This window comes from Poecilia mexicana, unplaced genomic scaffold, assembly GCF_051168715.1.
Source record: "Poecilia mexicana isolate PSO_F unplaced genomic scaffold, ASM5116871v1 scaffold_13, whole genome shotgun sequence".
NCBI classification, from domain to species: Eukaryota; Metazoa; Chordata; class Actinopteri; order Cyprinodontiformes; family Poeciliidae; genus Poecilia; species Poecilia mexicana.
In genome coordinates, this window is record NW_028263382.1 from 742,222 (window position 1) to 764,448 (window position 22,227).

General features: G+C 41.8%; 1 protein-coding gene across 1 annotated transcript in view; it reads left to right on the top strand.

Annotated features, from left to right (window-relative positions):
* sgsm2 (small G protein signaling modulator 2) overlaps window positions 1–22,227 on the top strand; it is a 182,480-nt gene that overhangs the window by 124,351 nt on the left and 35,902 nt on the right. The window contains exons 11-14 of the mRNA XM_088011428.1: window positions 1,964–2,096; window positions 2,299–2,436; window positions 19,891–20,065; window positions 20,774–20,838. Of these exons, the coding sequence (XP_087867554.1) occupies window positions 1,964–2,096; window positions 2,299–2,436; window positions 19,891–20,065; window positions 20,774–20,838 (511 nt within the window). The remainder of the gene's footprint in view (window positions 1–1,963; window positions 2,097–2,298; window positions 2,437–19,890; window positions 20,066–20,773; window positions 20,839–22,227) is intronic.

The window sequence follows — 22,227 nt, forward strand, 5'->3', positions numbered from 1 at the left end:
TTTACCTGCCTCGAAGCTTCGTTAATTTATGTTTTATTAGTTAGCGCACCGTGTTCCGGCCGGGACTTCATTTGCGTTGCGCGGAGCTCTCACTTCCGTCTCTGAGTTGTTGACAAAAGCTAAGTCTCAGCGGCATAAAGTCCAATCTTCAAGATTGACCCGTGGGGATTTTATTGATTGATGATAATGCCCGACTTTTTATCGTTTTTGGGGAACCAATAAGCATCCTTAAAATGACTGGGGGAATGCCTGGAGTACGGCAGCATTTCTCCTCCGGGGCTGCTGGTTGAAAGCGAACGGCGGGAAGAGCGCTGAGGTGAGCGGATAGACTGAGCAGGGCGGGCGGCTGATTAGCTGATGCTTACCGTGTAAATGTAGCTTTACCGACGAACCGCACAATAAATTTCATATCCCGGTCTGAAGAAACGGGTGGCGGAGCGCATCGTACATGGCTGGTAGATGAGTTTCTGAGTGTGACCAGTGAAGGTGTCGTAAATATCCCGTATTGCTTCCCCCCGTGTTCGTCCCCCGGTCTAACGGTTCGTCAGTCCGCTGGTCTATTTCCTCCCCTCCACCCCATCTTACGTTTGTTCATTCGCCCTCTCCTCCCACTCCAGGCGGCATTTCCCGTATTTTCAAACCCAAAGCGTGACAGGTTAGGTGGCAAGGTGAGTTTAATTAATCTATTAAACTCACTGAAGATGAATACATAAACTAAAAGCTGGATTGTAGACATTTTTTATAAGCATATTTGTGAGCCTGCCTCTTTGTTATTAAATTCAATATAATTTCAGATTTTTCTATAACTTTTCTTCTGGTTAACTTAGAAAGTGAGCTATTATTGTTACAGGTTAGTTTTCTAAACTACAAAAAAGCAACTGTTAGGGATGCTCAAATATGAAAAATTGGACTGATATTGATATCTGATAGTAACACCGGTATTATGCCAGATTTACCAATATTTCATTTTATAATTTTTTTTATCCGATTACTCGATTAATCGTAAGAATAATCGATAGATTACTCGATTACTAAAATATTCGTTTACAACAGCCCTATTCACAACAAATGTTGTCTCCAGGCACTTTACAAAAACAATCAACTTAATTCAGTCACACATACATTTCAGTTGATCCTAGTTATCAAACAGTACAGTAATTCTCCAAAATAGTTTAAAATGTTTATATCTAAGGAAACCCAGCAGATTGCATATAGTCATTTACTTTACATCAATCCTTCTTACCGAGCATGCAAGTAGTCACAGTGGAGAGGAAAAACTCCGTTTTAACAGGAAGAAACCTCCAGCAGAACCGGAAGTAGGCCATCTGACACATCCAACTAGAGGTTTGAGAAAACAGAGCAGAGACACAAGAATAAACAGATGAACTGATGTAGGATTATTTCGATGTCCATTAAAGTAAAAAGTTAATAGCAGGAGAGGGAGAATGATTAGTTGATGGCAGCATTATATCAGCTGATGCCCTCCTCCAGGAAGGAATCGCAGTCAATCAGAACACCAGACCTGGTGTATCTTCTATGGAGAGAAAAATAACTGAAAGAAAACAAAAAGTTAATAGCTGAAATTACAGCAAATAGTTAAATTGGAGAGGAGTAGAGGAAGAAAGTGAGAAAAAGTGATCAGTTTTTCCTCTAGTAGCCTAAGCCTATACCAGCATATCTACAGAGATAGACCAGGATAAGCTAGGCCAGTCTAACTATAAGCTTTATCAAAAATGAGCATTTTAAGTCTAGTTCTAAAAGTAGACTGGGTGTCTGCCTCTTAAACTGGGAGCTGGTTCCACAGGAGAAGAGCCTGAGAACTAACCTTAGCCTGGGATTTAGCAGTGGAAGAATAAAAGTCAATAATTGCGTAGATTTTCTAGCCTATTCCAAACCATCTGGCTCGCAGTGAGGAGAACCCAGTATCTTAAGTCTGATATTGAAGTCTGCTTGTGTCTTGAAGGGAAAAGTGTTCCCTAAGTTGCGGAAGAGGAGCAGCGCAGCACGCCTCATGGAGCAGGACAGGAACGGTGAGGAGCAGACAGCTGCTGACTACGTCTTTCGCATCGTCTACCCAGGATACCGATACGATGCTAGTGAGTAACCACTTGACACCATCTTATCTGTAAAACATCACCAGGGCAGACGTGCTCATGAAGTAAAGCCGTTCTTTCTGTTGCTAACACTTATTTCTGTTTGAGGTGTATGGCTTGCTACTGTAAAGTCAGGTCGTTTCTTTCCGAGGCTTGTAGGGCAACCCTTTTCTAATTCCATTCTCTGTTGTTTCGCTGGTGTAAGCAGTCACTATAAACTACCACCACACCACGGGCAGCCGCGCACCGTCGCTGGATGACGATGAGGAAGAGGAAGATAGACTCCATGCTATGATCTCAATGATCTGCTCGCGGAACCTCACAGACCCTAATGTCTTGAAAGGTTTTTATCACCTTAACACACCACCAAACCTGCTGCCCCATCCCCACCCCTTAGACCTCACTCAAGCTTCAGACCCTTCCCTCCCCACCTCCCTCGTCCTCCGCCCACCTCTCCGTGTCCTCTTTCGCTTTCCCTCCTTCCCCTACCTAGCCTCTCACCCCCCACAGCTTTGCCTGCCTGTCTGTGTGCTGCCTGAAGCTGAGCCCAGCAGTGAGGAGAAGGCTAGGTCTGATCAAACTATCAGGGACTTGGGGAATTAGAAATGTGGTCCGAAACTCTGACCTGCTGCTACCAAATTTAGCTGATCCTATTTTCTCTTGTAGAACTTTTAATTAATTGAATTAAGATTTTCTTACCAAGATGGCAGACAGTATGTTGATGATTTAGGGAGCTTCTGTATAAGTCGACATTTTAAACTGTATTTAATTTATCATTAGATTTAAGGAACCTCCATGATTAGTTGGTTGTTAATATCGTGTAAGACTGCAACTAAGGATTAGTTTATTAATCAATTGTTCTATTGATTAATTAGATAAACACTTTGGCACATTCTTCTGATTTTCCATTTGCCCACTGAAGCCTTTTTAAATACAATATTATAAATATATAAAGAGATTTTTAAATGAGAAAATAAACCTTTTGTTAGCTAAAATCCAATAACAGCTTTCCTTAAACACTTGATAATTTGTAGCAAACGATCCATCTACAGCTAAAAAAACATCAACATGTGAAAAGCTCAGTCTTTTCTGTGAGACTTACCATCAGTACAGAGTAGGATTGATCTGGTGGTATTTTTTTTTGATTAAACAAGTAATAATTGGATAGCAAAAGATGCTCAATAGGAAATTTATTTTTAGAGAATTTGAATCAGCTAAAACTGCCATTTGACAAGTTCTGGTTAGAACACATTTACAGGAAAAAAAGTTTAATCTTATTAATCTTTTGCATTTAAGCTTTTAATGCAAAATGTATATATATTTGTAACGGTTTGGCTTAATTAATGCTCTTAGTGTGCTGTTGCTTCAGCAAATGGCCTTTTTTAGAGTTTGTGTAATCCATTTAATAATTAATGAATTACTAAATTAGTTGACAATTATTTCAATAATCGATTCATCACAATTTATCCAACCTATCGTTTCAGTTCTAATATAATTAGGTCAATTCTGTTAAATATCTTCTTACAACTTTTGTAATTTTTATACATTTGATTTTGCAAACATGTAACTGAGACATAAAAAATCTAACTTTATGTAACAACCACCACACCAAAGAATGTTGCAAATAACATGACCGTATAATGGGTACATGCGGATTGGAAGATTGGCTTTTCGATTTTTGACTGGCTGGTTTACCATGGGAGTTAGTCGAGCTGATTTCTCACCTGCTGATTTTGTTGTGGCTTTTCCCACATTTGATGTATTTTCTTCATTCCCACGTCAGTGACTCTGCTGTTGCCCACCATGGGTAACTGGGACAATGTACACATATTATATGTCAATACATTACACAAATCATTCAGAAAAAATACAGTTTCACTGACTTCTTGGTAACCTTTTTAACCCAGGGGTCCCCAAAGTTTTTCCTGTGAGGGCCACATAACTTTTCCCTTCTCTGGTGGCGGGCCGGAGTCAGTTTGTAACAGAAAAAGTGTGACGATTGCAGGAGTGCCTAAATGTAAAAATTTATTGTTTTCCAGAAAGCACAATCAAATGACCCACTCTGGATTCTTCACAGAACAAAAGTCAGGAAATAAATAATAACACTATTAATGAAATAAATAATAATCAAATAACCCTCTCTGGGTTCTTCACAGACTAAATTCAGGAAATAACACTATTTATGAAATAAATACCATATTTTATGGACTATAAGCTGCAACCCCAGAGTTAAAAAAAAAACAGTAAACATACACAAATAAGCCACACCGGGCTATAAACCGTAGATATCTCTGCCGCTCTAGGTTTTCCACAACGATGCAGCAGCACGCAGCAGAGGAGGGCGGACACTCAAAATTTGAGTCATAACAGGTCAATTGAATATCACATTTATTACGGTTGAAAAAGAAAAAGTTGCCAAGATTAGATTTAACTGAACTGATTACGTAAGTTTCCTAACGGTAACTGTAACAGTAAAAGTGCTGATCCTTCGTGTCTGCTACTAGCATGTGCTAAATGAAAATGGGCGCTTTCTTCTTCTTCTTTAGATTTCAACGGCAGCTTGCATCCATTATTGTTGTACTACTGCCATCTATCGGATCCTAATATCTATACCTCAAATTCTCATAATGATCCCAGTATTATTTAAACAACCAAAACATCTTCTTTTTCCCCTCAATGCTATTTAACTGATCAACAACATTCTCAAATTTCAATTCCCTATTAAAACCTAATTTCGTTTTAATGGGCGCTTTCTTCTTTTATTTCCAATTTTGACTTCCTGCTTCACTTCCTGCTAAAGAGCCCCTTGGTGGTTGAAGAAAAATCCACATATAAGCCACACTGGGCTATAAGCCGCAAGGTTCAAAGCTTAGGAAAAAAGTAGTAGCTTATAGTCCGGAAAATACGGTATATGAAAAAAAATCTAAATGCTCTCTGGTATTGTTCAGGGGGCCGGACCAAATGTGGAGGTGGGCCGGATCTGGCCCACGGGCCGTAGTTTGGAGACCACTGCTTTAACCCTTTGATCACTGTCAAAGGGTTAAAAGTTCAGCTGAACTGGAAGTGATGAGATCCCTTTTTGAATATACTTTTCTTAATGTGTTCAATACTAATGACCAGGGGCGCTGCTAGGAATTGTGGGCCCCCTGACAAAAAATGTGTTTGGCCCCCCCGCGCAGCTGCTGTTACAATTTTTTGAGTCTATTTGACCCATAAAAAGCGCCACAATTTTAAAGGCTTGCATCTGCTTTGCTTTCTTTGGTTCAATACTGATAATTAGCACAATATTTACTATTCATGAATTTAACATCCAACAGCCCACATCCAGTATGCAATTAGGTTGCTTACATTTTTTCTTAGTTTTAGATTACTGAAATGTCTCTCCCGACGAGCAACAGTCAAAAGCAATGTGCAGCTACATATAAAGCAATCCAGTCTTCTCAAAAATGCTATATAGTTGCATTTTATTCAAGCTGCAGTACATAACTTTAATAAAAATATGTTTTCTCCATATTTGTTAAAGCTGTTACAATGTCGTAACAGTTTGTTATGAGACAGATAATCTGTGAAAACAATCAATCTCCTCCATCTCCTTCCTGAATTACTATTACTGGTTAAAGTAATGCACCGTTCTGACCAAAAACAACCAATCAGAACTAGTGGGACGCTCTTAGCACTATCAGTTAGCCTCATTCACTTACTGCTAAATGTGCTAATGGTGGAGAAACAACCTATCATTACAAGAAACCGTTTATCTGCCGTCATTGGTAGCTATGCTAACTAAACTGAGCATTCACAGTTTGAATCTGCACAGCTCTGTGCTATGCTAGCTGCATCATGGCACAAATCAAGGAGGAGGAAGAATGAGTAGCACCACTTGAGATTGTGATTGACAGCACTAAAATTCTCCTGCCACTGACTGGTTGTTTCTAGCACTGGGAGAAAGCAGAGGAAATAGATTTTTCACAGATTACCTCTCATACCATACTGTCACAACTAGGCCTGTCACAATAACAAATTTTGCTGAGCGATTAATTGTCTAAAAAATTATTGCGATAAACGATAATATTGTTTCAATACCTTTTGACACTGATTTAATGGAAATGACTAATAGTGAACACTATTTCCTGCCATAGATAGATACACTTTATTTTCAAAAGAACACATAACACTGGAACTGATAAACTAAATAAACAAAACAACCAAAAACAAGAATAAAATGGATTCTCAGTCTCCATTAACAAAAAACATACTTGAATAAAAAGTAAACAACATGAAGCCAAAGTGGAAATAAATATTGCATTCAACCAAAAGAGTGGAGATTATGAAGTCTGTATACTATATTGCTCTTCAGTAATCACTAGATTTAAATAGAAAAGATGGGCACATCCGACTATCTAATGCAGTAGTTCACACTGCACGATTTTTTGCCCCCATGTTCCCCTTAAGATAATCTTAGATCGTTGGCTGATCTAAGATTGTCGCTGGTGATTTCGTAACCGATCATCCTGCAGTGTGATTTAGATCGTCGTGGCCGCTCCGATCTAAATCAGGGGTTTTCCCCGACTGGGAGCTTAACGCAGCCTGTTGAATGTGACAGGTAGTGTTTGTTATTACGCAATAGTCAGCCCCACCCTTATCTCACCTCCGACTGACTACTGACCAGTTCTCTGTCTAACAGGTCCGGAAAATCTCTGAAACCCGGGTCTTACCCTAGAATAGGTTTATAGGAGATATTCTATTTAAACTGGCGGCGGAAAAGACTAGTCTAGCTCTAACTACCTACGAATCCAGAAGTTATGACCCTTTTCAGTTGAGAAACAGTCAGCTGAGTAGCCCTCACAGCTGCATAGCTTCAACAACCACTCCTGTTAACAGTAGCTCTTTTCCTGAAAATAACGGCACTTGTTAACGGCTAGATTAGATTTAGTGACTTAGATTTAAGTCCCAGGGTCATTATTTTAACACTCACCAAAGGAAAGTACGAAGCCACCACATCTCTAGAATCATGTATGCTAGTTTTTGTCATAAAATGGTGTGGTAGGTGGTGAGGAGAGACGCCGAGACCCAGGTTATAGTGATGATGAGGAGTTTAATGATGAGCTCACAGTCCAGAAAACAGGCAGCACGGCAGAGAAGCAAACAGCTAATACCGGTAGCACTGACAAAGACTGAAATTGCGAGCTAGGCTAACCAGGACTTAGTAGTTCCACTGGAGAGCTTCGACCTAACAGACAGCAACACAAGACATCAATTGACAAGGACCTGACGAGGAACACAGACAACAGGTGGGTTTAAATACACATGGGGTAATTAAGGGAATGAGACACACCTGGGAAACAATCAACGGGGAAGACGCAGAGACAGACTCACGGAACAGGACTACACAGAAAAACTCAAAAACAAACACACAGAAACACGGATCGTGACAGTACCCCCTCCTCAAGGGGCGGCTACCAGACGCCCAAACAGAAAAGTCCAAAACCAAAACGACCCAACAGGGTGGGCGGAGGGGCGACGGCAGGAGGGCAAGAGTCCAGAAAACAGTCAAAAACAAAAAACAACCCAACAGGGCGGGCGGAGGGATGACGGCAGGAGGGCCAGAGTCCAGAAAAAACTAAATCCACACAGGAAACTAAAACACAGAGAAACAGTCCGGGGGCCGCCCACGGCACAGGAGGTGGAGCTCACGTGGACGGTCCGGTGGGCGGCGACGCAGGAAGCGGAGCTTGGGCCGCGGTGGGCGGCGACGCAGGAAGCGGAGCTTGGGCCGCGGTGGGCAGCAACGCAGGAAGCGGAGCTTGGGCCGCGGTGGGCGGCGACACAGGAGGTGACGTCCTGCAGGCGGGTCCGGCGGGTGTCGCTGGCGCAGGAAGCAGAGACGTGGAGGAGGGTCCGGCGGTCCCTGCCGCCGGCGCAGCAAGCGCAGACGAGGAAGCGGGTCAGGCGGTCGCTGCCGCCACCACAGCAGGAGGCTCTTGGGCCCGTAGGGCCGGCTGCCGGTCCTGGATGGCCGGCAGAGGGGCCGGCTGGCAGGAGGCTCGGACGGAGAAGGAAACTCTGGAGCGCCGGCAGGACGGCCGGTTGAAGGCTCTGGAGCCCGAGACTCGGGGGGCCTGCACTCCGGCAGCAGACTCGGGGAGCTCGGGGGGCTGCGCTCCGGCAGCAGACTCGGGGAGCTCGGGGGGCTGCGCTCCGGCAGCAGACTCGGGGAGCTCGGGGGGCTGCGCACCGGCAGAGGACTCGGGGAGCTCTGGAGTGGGCGGATGCACGTCAGCAGCAAACGCAGGAAACTCTGGAGCGGGCGGCTGCACGTCAGCAGCGAACGCAGGAAACTGGAGCGGGCGGCTGCACGTCAGCAGCGAACGCAGGAAACTCTGGAGCGGGCAGCTGCACGTCAGCAGCGAACGCAGGAAACTCTGGAGCGGGCCACGCCACTAGCCTTGCCGCTTGCTGCCCAGGCGCCAGCCTGGCTACTTGGAACCCCATCACCACGGGGACTGTGGCGATAGGAGACGGTCTGACGGTGGCGGCTGGAGAGGAGGCAGGAACTGGTGGAGGTGGCGTGAACGATGAGAGTGACGGAGCTCTGAACGGTGAGGTGAATACTTTCTTTGTGAGGAATTCTTCGTGCATTTCTTGAATAAGGTCCAGCATGAACGGGTCGTTATGGATCATGTTGAACAGACAACTGAAATCCTCCTCGTATTCGATGTTGTAAATGTCCGATGATTTAAGGAATGGTTAAGCGGGTGGAGCTGCTGGGGTGTTTACTGGGTCCATGATGATGGCGTTCCTCTTCGGTTTTGGTCGGGTCCTTCTGTCATAAAATGGTGTGGTAGGTGGTGAGGAGAGACGCCGAGACCCAGGTTATAGTGATGATGAGGAGTTTAATGATGAGCTCACAGTCCGGAAAACAGGCAGCACGGCAGAGAAGCAAACAGCTAATACAGGTAGCACTGACAAAGACTGAAATTGCGAGCTAGGCTAACCAGGACTTAGCAGTTCCACTGGAGAGCTTCGACCTAACAGACAGCAACACAAGACAGCAATTGACAAGGACCCGACGAGGAACACAGACAACAGGTGGGTTTAAATACACACGGGGTAATTTGGGAATGAGACACACCTGGGATACAATCAACGGGGAAGACGCAGAGACAGACTCACGGAACAGGACTACACAGAAAAACTCAAAAACAAACACACAGAAACACGGATCGTGACAGTTTTACTGTAATCAGGGAAAACTACAATGATCAAACGACTCAATTAATCTCAATGTCCACAAGTTCCATTGGTAATTTTAGTATGTAATTTATTAAGCAAGCTTTAGCAGGGGTAAATGACGAGCAGATTTACTTTCAGAGATTACAAACTTGTACTAAAACAATAAATTCAAATTAAAATCAATCATAACCTATTCTCATTTCTATCCCTATCCTGTGTCACCAGTTTAGCTAAGCGAGGCTATTTGGGGGGCAGTTCAACTCACACCCAGTGGCAATTGATCTCGGTAGCTGAAATCTTCAGATGTCCTTGGTCAGAGTCTCTGTCCTGGCGGAGCAAAGTCCTCTTTTCAGAATAGAAGCAAAGCAGAACTGTCCGTTGTCCTTCAAACGCACAGAATCTTTGTTTAGATTTTATTCCTTAAACCTTTAATGCCCTGAAATGAGCACTCTGAACTATTTTTAATCACTGCAGGCTGGAAACTTCCTCTTTCTTCAGGAAACCTGCTCTTCCTGTTCCATGACTCTCTTTCTGCCTGACTATGATTTTTTATGATTAAATAGAAAAAAGTAGAATTAAAGCAAAGTTTGCAGGACACAATAACAACACACACAACCAGATTAATTTTATTACCGTCTGACTCTACTGTTGGGTCTTGATGTCACCTGTGTAATCAGTTTTAAAGATAACTTTATTTATTGTTATTATTAAACTAAAATCTCCAGAATGGGGAAGTGGGCTGAGCTTGACTTTTCTCGACACCCCCTCCTTGAGGTCAGACCTTTCACATGCTGGGAACCCAACACCCTCCTGCAGGTCTGCGTCCTCATCCTCTGGAAAGAGAAGATGGTCTTCTGGGATTTGAAGATGCAGATCCTCTGTTGTCACCAAGGCCACAGCAGCCGATGTGAAGATGCAGATTCTCAAAACTCCACTGCTCTTTGACAGTAGCCAATCAGAAAGCGCAGATTCTCCTCCGTGCTTTCTGAGGGGACATTACGGAGGGAAATCCCAAACAGCTGACACAGCGCAACCCGAAGTCCAGCGGACATCGGAGATGATATGTGGAAACAACATTAATATTTATTTCACATTTTGTGCAAAGAATATAGAAATGACAAGGGGAGGAGTTGGAGCCAAATTGTTACTGCAGTTGATGAACCCGGTAACTTTTCAGCTGCTCTTTGTTAACGTGACATAAATAGGTTATAATGATTTTCATTCAGTCAGGACTTTACCCTGACTCTAGCCACATGCATCACAGGTAGATTCTAGTGAAGCATTGATTAATGCCTGATATTAAAATTAGTTAACTGGACTTATAGCCATTATTTTGGGCTACAAGTCCAATAAAAAGTCTAATCTTTTACGTCATCCATAGCCGCGTTAATCCAGTGAAACTTAGAAATGTAGGTATTAATTTTGTGCTATGATCCACAGCAAAGGGAAAGAGCAAGAAAGTACTTTCTTGGCACACGCACTTTCTACGTGTGCCAAGCTACATGCAGACTCGTTGCCATAGCAACTGACAACAATGCCACTTCATGTTTTAGGATTTAACACCAAAAAAACTAGATTGGCTACCACTTCTACTTTACTGAATTACTGTAGCCCATAAAACACACATTTCATTAAAAAACTAAATAAAAACATCTTATTGCTGTCTTACCTTTACTTATCAATGAAATCCATGCACCGCTAATTCTACACAAGAATATCTGTTCATCCAAAGCCAAATCTATCCTTGGCATGTCTTTTCTACTCCGTTTAAGAATCGTCAAACTGTCTCGAAGCAAAACTTCCTCCACATTTGGTCCGACCCCCTGAACAATACCAGAGAGCATTTAGATTTTTTTTCATATACCGTATTTTCCGGACTAAGCTGCTACTTTTTTCCTAAGCTTTGAACCTTGCGGCTTATAGCCCAGTGTGGCTTATATGTGGATTTTTCTTCCACCACCAAGGGGCTCTTTAGCAGGAAGTGAATCATTGGAGTCAAAATTGGAAATAAAAGAAAAAAGCGCCCATTAAAACGAATTAGGTTTTAATGGGGAATTGAAATTTGAGAATTTTGTTGATCAGTTAAATAGCATTGAGGGGAAAAAGAAGATTTTTTGGTTGTTTAAATAATACTGGGATCATTATGAGAATTTGAGGTATAGATATATATCCGATAGATGGCCGTAGTGCAACAATAATGGATGCAAGCTGCCGTTGAAATCTAAAGAAGAAGAAGAAAGCGCCCATTTTCATTTAGCACATGCTAGTAGCAGACACGAAGGATCAGCACTTTTACTGTTACAGTTACCGTTAGGAAACTTACGTAATCAGTTCAGTTAAATCTAAACTTGGTAACTTTTTCTTTTTCAACCATAATAAATGTGACATTCAATTGACCTGTTATGGCTCAAATTTTGAGTGTCCGCCCCCCTCTGCTGCGTGCTGCTGCATCGTTGTGGAAAACCTAGAGCGGCAGAGATAACTGCGGTTTATAGCCCGGTGAAGCTTATTTACTGTTTTTTTTTTTTTTTTAACTCTGGGGTTGAGGCTTATAGTCCAAAAAATAAGTTATTTATTTCATAAATAGTGTTATTTCCTGACTTTTGTTCTGTGAAGAACCCAGAGAGGGTCATTTGATTGTGCTTTCTGGAAAACAATAAATTTTTACATTTAGGCACTCCTGCAATCGTCACACTTTTTCTGTTACAAACTGACTCCGGCCCGCCACCAGAGAAGGGAAAAGTTATGTGGCCCTCACAGGAAAAAGTTTGGGGACCCCTGATGTATGGCCAGCTCCATGGCTAGCTCACGGTGTCTTAGGGTGCGTTCACACTGCAGCCTGAAGTGACTCAATTCCGATTTTTTTGACGTAATGCGACCTGTATCCGATCTTTTCATGGCAGTGTGAACAGCACAGGTCGGATTCTTTTTCGAATGTGACCCATATCCGATACGTATCCGATTCAAATGCGACCCAACGTCCAGGTCGCATTCATCCGAACTGAACGTCACTGTTTCTCAACAAATCTCACTATTCTGCGTCCTGATAAGCGCAAGTGGGAAGAAAAACAACAACCATGACGGATTATATGAGGATTAAGTTGTTAATATGCTGCTCCGGCCGGACAACAACTTCTAATATGTAAGCTAAGCTCCACCGTTAGCCTCCATATTTACTTCCGCAAACTCTGAGCACTTCTTCTTTTCATGGCAGTTGGCAGAACACTGAGAACGCTGACGCTATTGCGCCCTCTACTGCGCATGCGGGACACTTTCAGGTCGTTTGCCCGTTTACACTGCAGAACGCAATACAGGTCGCATTTACTGGCAGTGTGAACGGTCCTGGCAAAAAAATCGGAATTGCCAAAAAATCGGAATTGAGTCACTTCAGGCTGCAGTGTGAACGCACCCTTACTCTGCAGTTGTGCAGTCACAATATCTGGGATCATGAGCGCCCCCTGCCATGAGGCAAGAGAGCTGCCTGCCTCATCTCGATTCTGTTTTCTGCCGTTTCTGATCACTCCTCCGCACACAAAACACGATACACACACAGTTGGTGACAAAAACAAAATAACACTGTACATTATAGACATAAGCTAGATTATGGAAAATCAGTCCATATATTAAATGTTTTTTAGCCATTTCATTGCTGGCGTACAGACAGGACTAACTTGCCCCCCATAGAATGGCAGCCAGTGCAGTTAGCGAGAGGTTGCGCAATCCCAGGTGAGGCTCAGCTCGCTGCTGCCTCACGGGCTTCGCTTCTGAGCATTTGAATGGGAAAATGTGAAAATCCAGCAACTTTGAAGAAAAAATCATCAGAATTGGTTAAGCTAAGTAAAAAATAGGTACTTTATAGTACAAACCACAGGGTGAAAATAGCAATATAAATGATTTTATTATCATTATATATTATTTTTCCATGACGACAGGTGAGGCTCCCCTGACCGCACGTCACTTATAGAACTGCACATTTCTGGACTGAGATGTCTGATGTTGTTCCTGGGATCTGTTTGAGCCACTGCTCCAGTTTGGGGGTGACTGCCCCGAGGGCCCCGATGACCACAGGCACCACTGTGGTCTTCACCTTCCAGGCCTTCTCCAGTTCCTCTCTGAGGCCCTGGTATTTCTCCAGTTTCTCATGCTCCTTTTTCCTGATGTTGTGGTCACTTGGTATTGCTACATCCACCACAATGGCTTTCCTCTGTTCTTTATCCACCACCACAATGTCCGGTTGGTTCGACATTACCATCTTGTCTGTCTGGATCTGGAAGTCCCACAGGATCTTAGCTCGGTCATTCTCCACCACCTTTGGGGGTGTCCCCCATTTTGACCTCAGGGCTTCCAGTCCATATTCTGCACAGATGTTCCTGTACACTATGCCCGCCACTTGGTTATGTCGTTCCATGTACGCTTTCCCTGCCAGCATCTTGCACCCTGCTGTTATGTGCTGGACTGTCTCAGAGGCCTCCTTGCACAACCTACACCTTGGGTCTTGTCTGGTGTGGTAGATCTGAGCTTCTATTGCTCTGGTGTTTAGGGCCTGTTCCTGGGCGGCCAGGATGAGGGCCTCCGTGCTGTCCTTGAGTCCAGCTTTCTCCAGCCATTGGTAGGATTTCCTGATATCAGCCACTTCAGTTATTTGTCGGTGGTACATCCCATGTAGGGGCTTGTCTTCCCATGATGGTGCCTCCAGCACCTCTTCCTCTGTTCCCCATTGCCTGAGACATTCGCTGAGCACATCGTCCGTTGAGGCTTTGTCCTTGATGTATTTATGGATCTTAGATGTTTCATCCTGGATAGTGGCTCTCACACTCACTAGTCCTCTGCCTCCTTCCTTACGGCTCGTGTACAGTCTCAGGGTGCTGGATTTGGGGTGGAACCCTCCGTGCATGGTTAGTAGCTTCCGAGTCTTAACATCCGTGGCCTTCATCTCTTCCATTGGCCAGCTAATTATTCCGGCAGGGTATCTGATTACTGGTAAGGCATAGCTGTTTATTGCACGGATCTTGTTCTTGCCATTGAGCTGGCTTCTCAGGACTTGCCTTATTCGTTGGAGGTATTTGGCTGTGGCTCCTTTCCTTGTGACCTCATCGAGGTTGCCATTTGCTTGTGGTATTCCCAGGTACTTGTAGCTGTGCTCTATGTCTGCTATCGTTCCCTCTGGGAGTGAGACCCCTCCTGTGCGGACGACCTTCCCTCTCTTTGTAACCATCTGGCCACACTTCTCTAGTCCGAATGACATCCCAATGTCAGTGCTGTAGATCCTGGTGGTGTGGATCAGTGAGTCGATGTCTCGCTCGCTCTTGGCGTACAGCTTGATGTCATCCATGTAGAGGAGGTGACTGATTGTGGCCCCATTCTTAAGTCGGTATCCGTAGCCAGTCTTGTTGATGATTTGGCTGAGGGGGTTCAGGCCTATGCAGAACAGCAGTGGGGACAGAGCATCTCCTTGGTATATGGGTCTTGCCTAGGGACCCACACTGCATAGCTCAATTGCACTGTTGTAACTTGCCCCAACCTGGATTCGAACCCCGGTCTCCCAGGTGGTAGACTGGTGTCTTACCCACTGAGCTATACAGTCAGCTGTGTGTGTGTGTGTGTGTGTGTGTGTGTGTGTGTGTGTGTGTATGTATATATATATATATATATATATATATATATATATATATATATATATATATATATATATATATATATATATATATATATATATATATAAAAATAAAGGGAACATTTCACTTTAATTTTGTGTGTGGCTCCAAATCCAGGCCTCCATTGGTTAATAAATTTGATTTCCATTGATGATTTTTGTGTGATTTTGTTGTCAGCACATTCAACTTTGTACAGAACAAAGTATTCAATGAGAATATTTCATTCATTCAGATCTACGATGTGTTATTTGAGTGTTCCCTTTATTTTTTTGAGCAGTGTATATATGTGTGTGTGTGTGTGTGTGTGTGTGTGTGTGTGTGTGTGTGTATTAGTTTGCGATCAAAAGAAACCAGACTGGAACCAGCAGTTTTAGAGCTCTCAATATTTTTTCTTTTATCTTCAGCTTCACACACTTCAGTTCAGTTTACAGTTTATCATGTCAATCAAACAAGAGGAGGGAGAATCTCCCTCTCATCTGAACCACCTGGCTTTTAAGGAATTGACTTCCACCAGGACTAATTCAGAGGGGTGGAGACATTCACATTTTCAGAAATAAAGAACATTTGTACTAAATTATTCCTATAAAAAAATGTCTACACAATTACAATTAACTCAAACAAAGCTAGAAACAAAAACAATCTGGCGTGCTTCCATGGCAGCACATGACCAGGTGACCTCAAAGAGAGGAGAAGATGATTAAAACAAGTAAATAAATCAAATTACTTCCTCAAAGCACTTGATGACCTGGTCTTTTCAGGGTTTTTAATTTAGGGACTAATTTGCTATGATTTATTGCATCTGTCATTTACTTGGTGCTGACATCTTGCTTAAATGCTGTGTCAGCAGCCCCATTAGAAATGCTTACTTAACTTAGGAGCAATGTTGATGTGTTCAATACTTATTTTATGTGTCGAATATGTCTCTAACCTTGATCTGAAGTTAAGTAATCTTTGTTGATGTATTTAGATGCAAGTAATGCATGCATTTAATAAAAACATAAAGGTTCCCTTGAAATTTGATTTTCAATTTAGAACGTGAGACATTTCCCACTAACTTTGTCTGCTGCTGATATAAAAGTTTAACTTTCCCACAGTAATGACTCATTCATTTGAATGGGTTGTGTCTTATTAATGCAGGCATACACACAGAATTGTGCAGCGTTTAAATGTTCTGAATGTAGATTGTTTTTAGCCTGTGTTGCTAATGGTAGCTATGCACCACTGGCAGATCCCACTGGGTTTTCTCACTTGTAAATATAACAAAAACAAAGTTGTGGGCAACTTCCAAAATAAATGAAATGCATGGTTATTGCTGAAGACATTTTATTTGAATTTGTCCTTTGTGAGGCTCAAGCCTAAAAAACTCCAACAGCAACTAAATGATCTGAAACCTATTGTAGAGTTGAGCGTGAATGTCAGATTTCTTCACTGAATGTGTTGGAACTTACACACTAGTTGTTAGGGTTTGGTCAGATGAGGATGTGCTTAGCTCCGTTTTATAAGGGATTAGACTGTATCAAAAGATCTCTTTTGATACAGAATCAGATTATCAGAAGTGACATGTTTTAAAATATCAAACAGCTATTCAAAGTTTCAGAAAGGTTTTGCTCTTTTCCAACAAATCTAGGAAGTCTATGTTGATTAACAGGAAATTTGGTCATATTGCAACTAGGGCTATAGTGATACAATAATCTCACGATACGATACACAATATTCTGCTCACGATACGATATATATTGCGATATTCAGCAAACGATAAAATTCAATACACTTTTGTGATTTTCTGAAATATTTTAGAGGGACAGAGTAATTTTGGTGACATTTTGTGACTGTTATAGAGTTGGATTGAATTAATTTAACTGAAAACTAATTAAAAGCACCAACTACACAATACCTGGCTCTGGTTGGACAAGGACACAGACTTAAAGTCGACAGCTGGACAAAATGAATCAAAGAAGTGGTGAGAAAACATGTTTCTTTTAATTGAAACAGTACAAACTATAGCTTACATGCATTTTAAATGCAACTCTTAGATGTCTCCCTGGTCCAACACACTTGAATCCAATAGCTGAATCACCTCCTAAGTGCAGTCTAGTTCTCAAGACTAGACTGCTCTAACGACCTCATTATTTGACTCAGGTGTGTTGAAGTAGAGATGTATCTAAAAGTTGCAGGAGACTGGCCCTTGAGGCCTGGAGTTGCCCACCCCTGGTCTATAGTAATGCAATAAGCACATAAAAAAACATACACACCTCTGATAAAATGTAAAAAAATATATTTTTTGTCACTTAGAAAAATTAGTCCATGATAAATAATTTCATACTTTTTCACACCACTAATAAGAGCCAATTGGTCTGGTGGGTTGGTGCTTATATAGAGTGCTTAATAGGTGAGAGGGGGGTTGCACCCTTAACAGGTAACCAGTTCATCACTTTGGAAACAACCATCGAGACAAACACATACACCACACCCACACTCATGCATGCACACACACACGCGCGCGCACACACACACACACACACACACACACACACACACACACACACACACACACACACGTGCACATGGACAGACACACCTGGGAGCAATTAGGAGCAGTTAACATGACAATGGACAGTGGAAGGAAGTCAGAGTACCTACAAAGAATTGACTCATGCAAAGGGAGAACATGCGACACCATGTCCAAACACTCTGACCTTCAGAGCTGTCTTGCAGCGAGACATTTATGTCATCTGTTTATTTTCACATCATGGTGTGAAAATAAACACACAAAGACCTTTCAGGTATTAAGCACAGTGATGGACAGATGTTGACCTGGGCTTGTTTTGCAGCAACAGGTCCTTATTAACTTATCAGATTAAACTCAGTCTACTCCTCTAATGTGAAACATGAAGACATCTGTTTGACAGCTGACGTTTGTGGTTGTGGAAGCTAGAGAATCATGAGATGTTTCTTTTCCTAACAGCTGTCAGTACAGTGAGGGAAACCTCCTGTTCCTGTTTGTTTCCAAGACAAGATTCACTCCATGTTCTCTGTAATTTGGTCCGTTTCACAGCTTTCTTTAGCATTGGGGTTCTGTGAAATACATCTATTTCAATATGGTTTAAAGACTGCAACAACTTTTTATCAAAAAACATGAGTTGTTGTTTTTTTTTCTTTGAAATTGACACGTTTCCGTGTTTATTTCATAATCTCAATTTGTGCAATTTTATTTTAATGGAAACCTACATAATGGGAGAATTGAGCATCAATATAATTGAGATTCAGACTTCACATGTTAAAGGAGCCCAAAACATTTACACCTGCGGTCCACTGTCCCTGATACTCCAACAGAACAGGTATACTCTTCAGTCAACAACAGATTACCTCTTTTTGTTTTATTATAATTGTTTTGAGGTAAGCTGTTAAAAGCATAACAGCTTCAGAGCAGCACTTTCTCTCTGTTTATTACTGTCCTTAAACAATGCCATCCAGATGGCAGACTGGACTTTTATGTATATTTGTGAAACACTTCAAACAGGCTTTGTTAGAAGAGAGACCACCACACATTGGGTCTCCCCCATGCTTCCATCTGTTCAGACATGCTGAGTTCTCCTGTTCCAGGTGTTTTGGACAAGTTACTTATTGCTAGATACTCCTTTCACAATTTTTTTGGATAATGAGAAAGTTGTTTGTGCATGGCTTGCTACTCACCACTGTTGGGATTGTACAGATGTTGCCAACTCGTGATATTTATTTATTTATTTATTTTTTTTTTGAGTAATTCCTCTTCCTTCAAGTTGTTTCTTTTCTCAGCGGCTACGTGCTTTGTATTTCTTGCATGGGAAATGTGCACCCAAATAATTTTATTAATTGTTTTATTGGAGTAATTTGATGACATAGAGGGGAGTGTGTATTGTGTAGACTTGTGATGACAGTGCCCACCTCCCCTAGCCTCTTCTGTTTTTGATTTGTCTCTGGAGTCTGCTGACCTCCTTGCTTGTCTCTCCTTTGTTTGTGCTGTTGTCTGCTGCGATGCTGTTCACTGTAATTCTTCACTGATCTCTCTGCCCCCTGAAACCCCTCCCTCTTGCCCCTGCCTCCACCTCCTCCATCCCTCTAGTCCGGTCCTGTGGGGTTCCGCAGTAGTACAGACGTGGAGTGGTTGTGTGAGCGGGGTTGCAGTACTAAGCCAGTTGTAGATCACGTCTAGCTGTAAAGTAGAGGAGAGAGGCCAGATGTTGGTCTCTCTCCAATATTTTTTTATGTTTACTTTTCTTTCTTTATTTACTTGTTTATTTTTGGCGGAGAGGAGGGAGTTATTGAACAACCAAAGCACATCTTCATATTTATGACAGGTCATCAGCTCCAACCTGAAGAATTAAGGTGAAGAGCATTAAATTGATGTTTGAAGTTTTCCTGATTTTTTTTTTTTCTCCAGTTTTGCCTTCCTCTTTGTGTGCCTGTTAGTGCCATTTGCTCCTGAGCAGACTTCCTCTGGTGTGTCTTGTCCTTTCTCTGGCTTAGTGCATCCTGCATGTTCTAACTGTGAGACTCGTCCCCACTGTTTGCTCCCTCACTCCCTCTCCCGCTCTTCTAGAGCTCTACGGTTTCCCACCCCACCACCACCAACACCCTCATACCCTCTCTGAGTGAGCTGCATGGAATCCAAGCATCCACACCCCCATCTGTCTCTCCTACAGCATCATTCCTGCTTCCCACCCTTTCACGTTTGGTTTCCTCTCTACACCATTTTAATCCATCTTCTCATCTCTTCCTGTCATAATTATCCAAAATACATTGACTGATGTATTTGTGGTTGAGCTGAGGGACCTAGGTCATAATATAGAAGGCATGAATCCAGAGCCAGAGTGAAGTGGATGCAGGATACACAAGCCAGCGCTGAGATGTCTGTCTGTCTTCTCCCCTTGTAGACCACGGGGAGATGATGGAGATGCAAGGTTTTGGAGGGAGTCCGTCATCGTGGCAACAAACTGAAGCAGCTACTCAAGAGTTCCTGTGCCAGTCCTGCTCAACAGCTGGTAGCAACTCCTCATTTGACTACACAGCTGGTTGCACCTGCCTGCATCAACCGTTGGACATTCACATGTATGCACCCAAATCAAAACTTTTAAGACTTCCAATTTCATCACCATATCTTTTGGAACTATTGTGATAACAATACAATTATGTTAAAATGACCATTATTTATTTTATTTGAATGGCACAGCAGTCATAAAGCCACAAACACAAATGTTCTTGAAAATGATTTCTATTTGAAACAGGTTGCCGTTTGCTTTAAAAAGGTGTGTTTTTATCACTGAACTGCACACAGCTGTATTTAATAACATTTTCAAATTTACTGATGGTTATTGACGTTCTCGTGGAACAAACAGCAGGGAAACTAGTAAAAATAACATTTCCAAACATACTGTCGGTTTTGTTTTTTTACATACCATCAATAGCATAAATTTATCAAAACAACGATAAATCAGAATTCTTGTCATAAGAAATTTTTCACCATAAATGATAAACTATATGATAAATGGCAACTCCACTTCCAAGCTTTCTTTCTGTGTTGCTTGCAGCATGTCAGGACTTTAAATAATGTACCATGAAGCCAAACATATTGCATCTCCCTCCAAATCATTGAACTCAGCTGGTCCAGACACTTCCAAGGGCACATGCATAAAAATCCTAGAACCCAGTGAGGTTTCTAACTTTTGGCAGTCACATCAGATGAGAGGATCTTTGTAACTTTTTGAACAAAGTGAGAGGAGTAAGGGTGGTGACAATGATCTGATTTCTGTCCACCAGTATTCCACTGAAGATGCTCTGTCAGAACATGAAGCGGCAGATCGTCTCCAGAGCCTTCTATGGGTGTAAGTTCATCATCTTCTTCTCTCATTGCTTTGCTCACTCAAGGACTGCTTTTTCTCTGAGTGGATTTTTTAAAACAGCTTTATTCTAATTTCACATCCAGCATTTTGTTTTCATTTGCCATGAAAACAGATATATGTTTAATTTTTTCATTTTTCTTCTTATATAACAAATTGATTTAATTCAGTCCTTTGCTCTTCGTGTAATACAGTTGTCTATATGAAACACAGTAGGCTATTGCCTTGTGCAAAAATAAATTAAAGTTCTGTAACTAGCTTGACACAACACTCAGTTTGTTTGCGTTGGCATAATCTCCCACCAAGTCTGTGTTGAGACTTCTGCATAGCTGACTTCCAGGCTGCTGCTCAGTTGATTTTAAAAGCCAATTAAATAAAGCTTGTAGTTGTGCAGGTGCAACTTGTCAAAGTAATAACTTTAGAGAAGTTTGCACTTGAATAAGCTGAATGTTTAAACTCTTCCAGAAGAACATGAGTGAGGGCCCTCTAGAGTTTGATGTCATAATATGACCTCTATATGTCTTAACTTAAAAGGTTTACATTTACCGTTTTTTTTTTCGTCTGACACTTTAGTTGTAATATCTGTCTTGCTACACCAATTTTAACCGAGTCTGATTTGTTTTCAAAGCTGCAGTATGTAACTTTTATGAAAACATGTTTTATATTTATCAAAACGGTCACTATGTCGTGACAGTTTGTTATGAGAGACACCATTTGTGAAAAAATAGAGATCTTCCACCTCCTCCAAGAGCTACTATTGCAGCCTGTAGAAATGCACCGCTCAGTCAGAAGCAACCAATCAGTTACGATGAGAGTCTCAGTGCTGTCAGTCAACCTTGTGTATGACCTGCTAAATGTGCTAATTGTGGAAAAACAATGCACCATTGCAGAAAAACTGTTCATCCTTTATGCTAACTAGTTAGGCTAGGTGTTAAATGTTCATTAGAATTTAAAGTTAATTGACTTTTGAGAATGCGTTCTTAGATTATTTTGAGATTACCACTCTATTACTTGAAAACTGTCTCAACATAACAATATTATTGCAATAACTACTGGGACAATTTATCGTCCAGTAAATTTTAATGTGACAGCCCTAGTTTCAACCTATTTTTTAACATGTCATATTGAAATTGGTACACTGTAAAACATTTGAGCCGCAGATTTGTGTCTACCATCTTCTTCTCTTTAAGTCAAATAAATTTAGCGAGTTTTAGATTTTGAACTTAAATGTGTAAGTCTGTGAAAGATAAACTGACAGTAGTAATTTGTGTTAACTTTTTATTAATTTTGTCAAACTTCCAAGAGTTGAATAAACTGGAGTTTTAAGGTTAAGCACTTAAAAAATACGGAAAAGAAGAAAAAGACAGGAGTGGG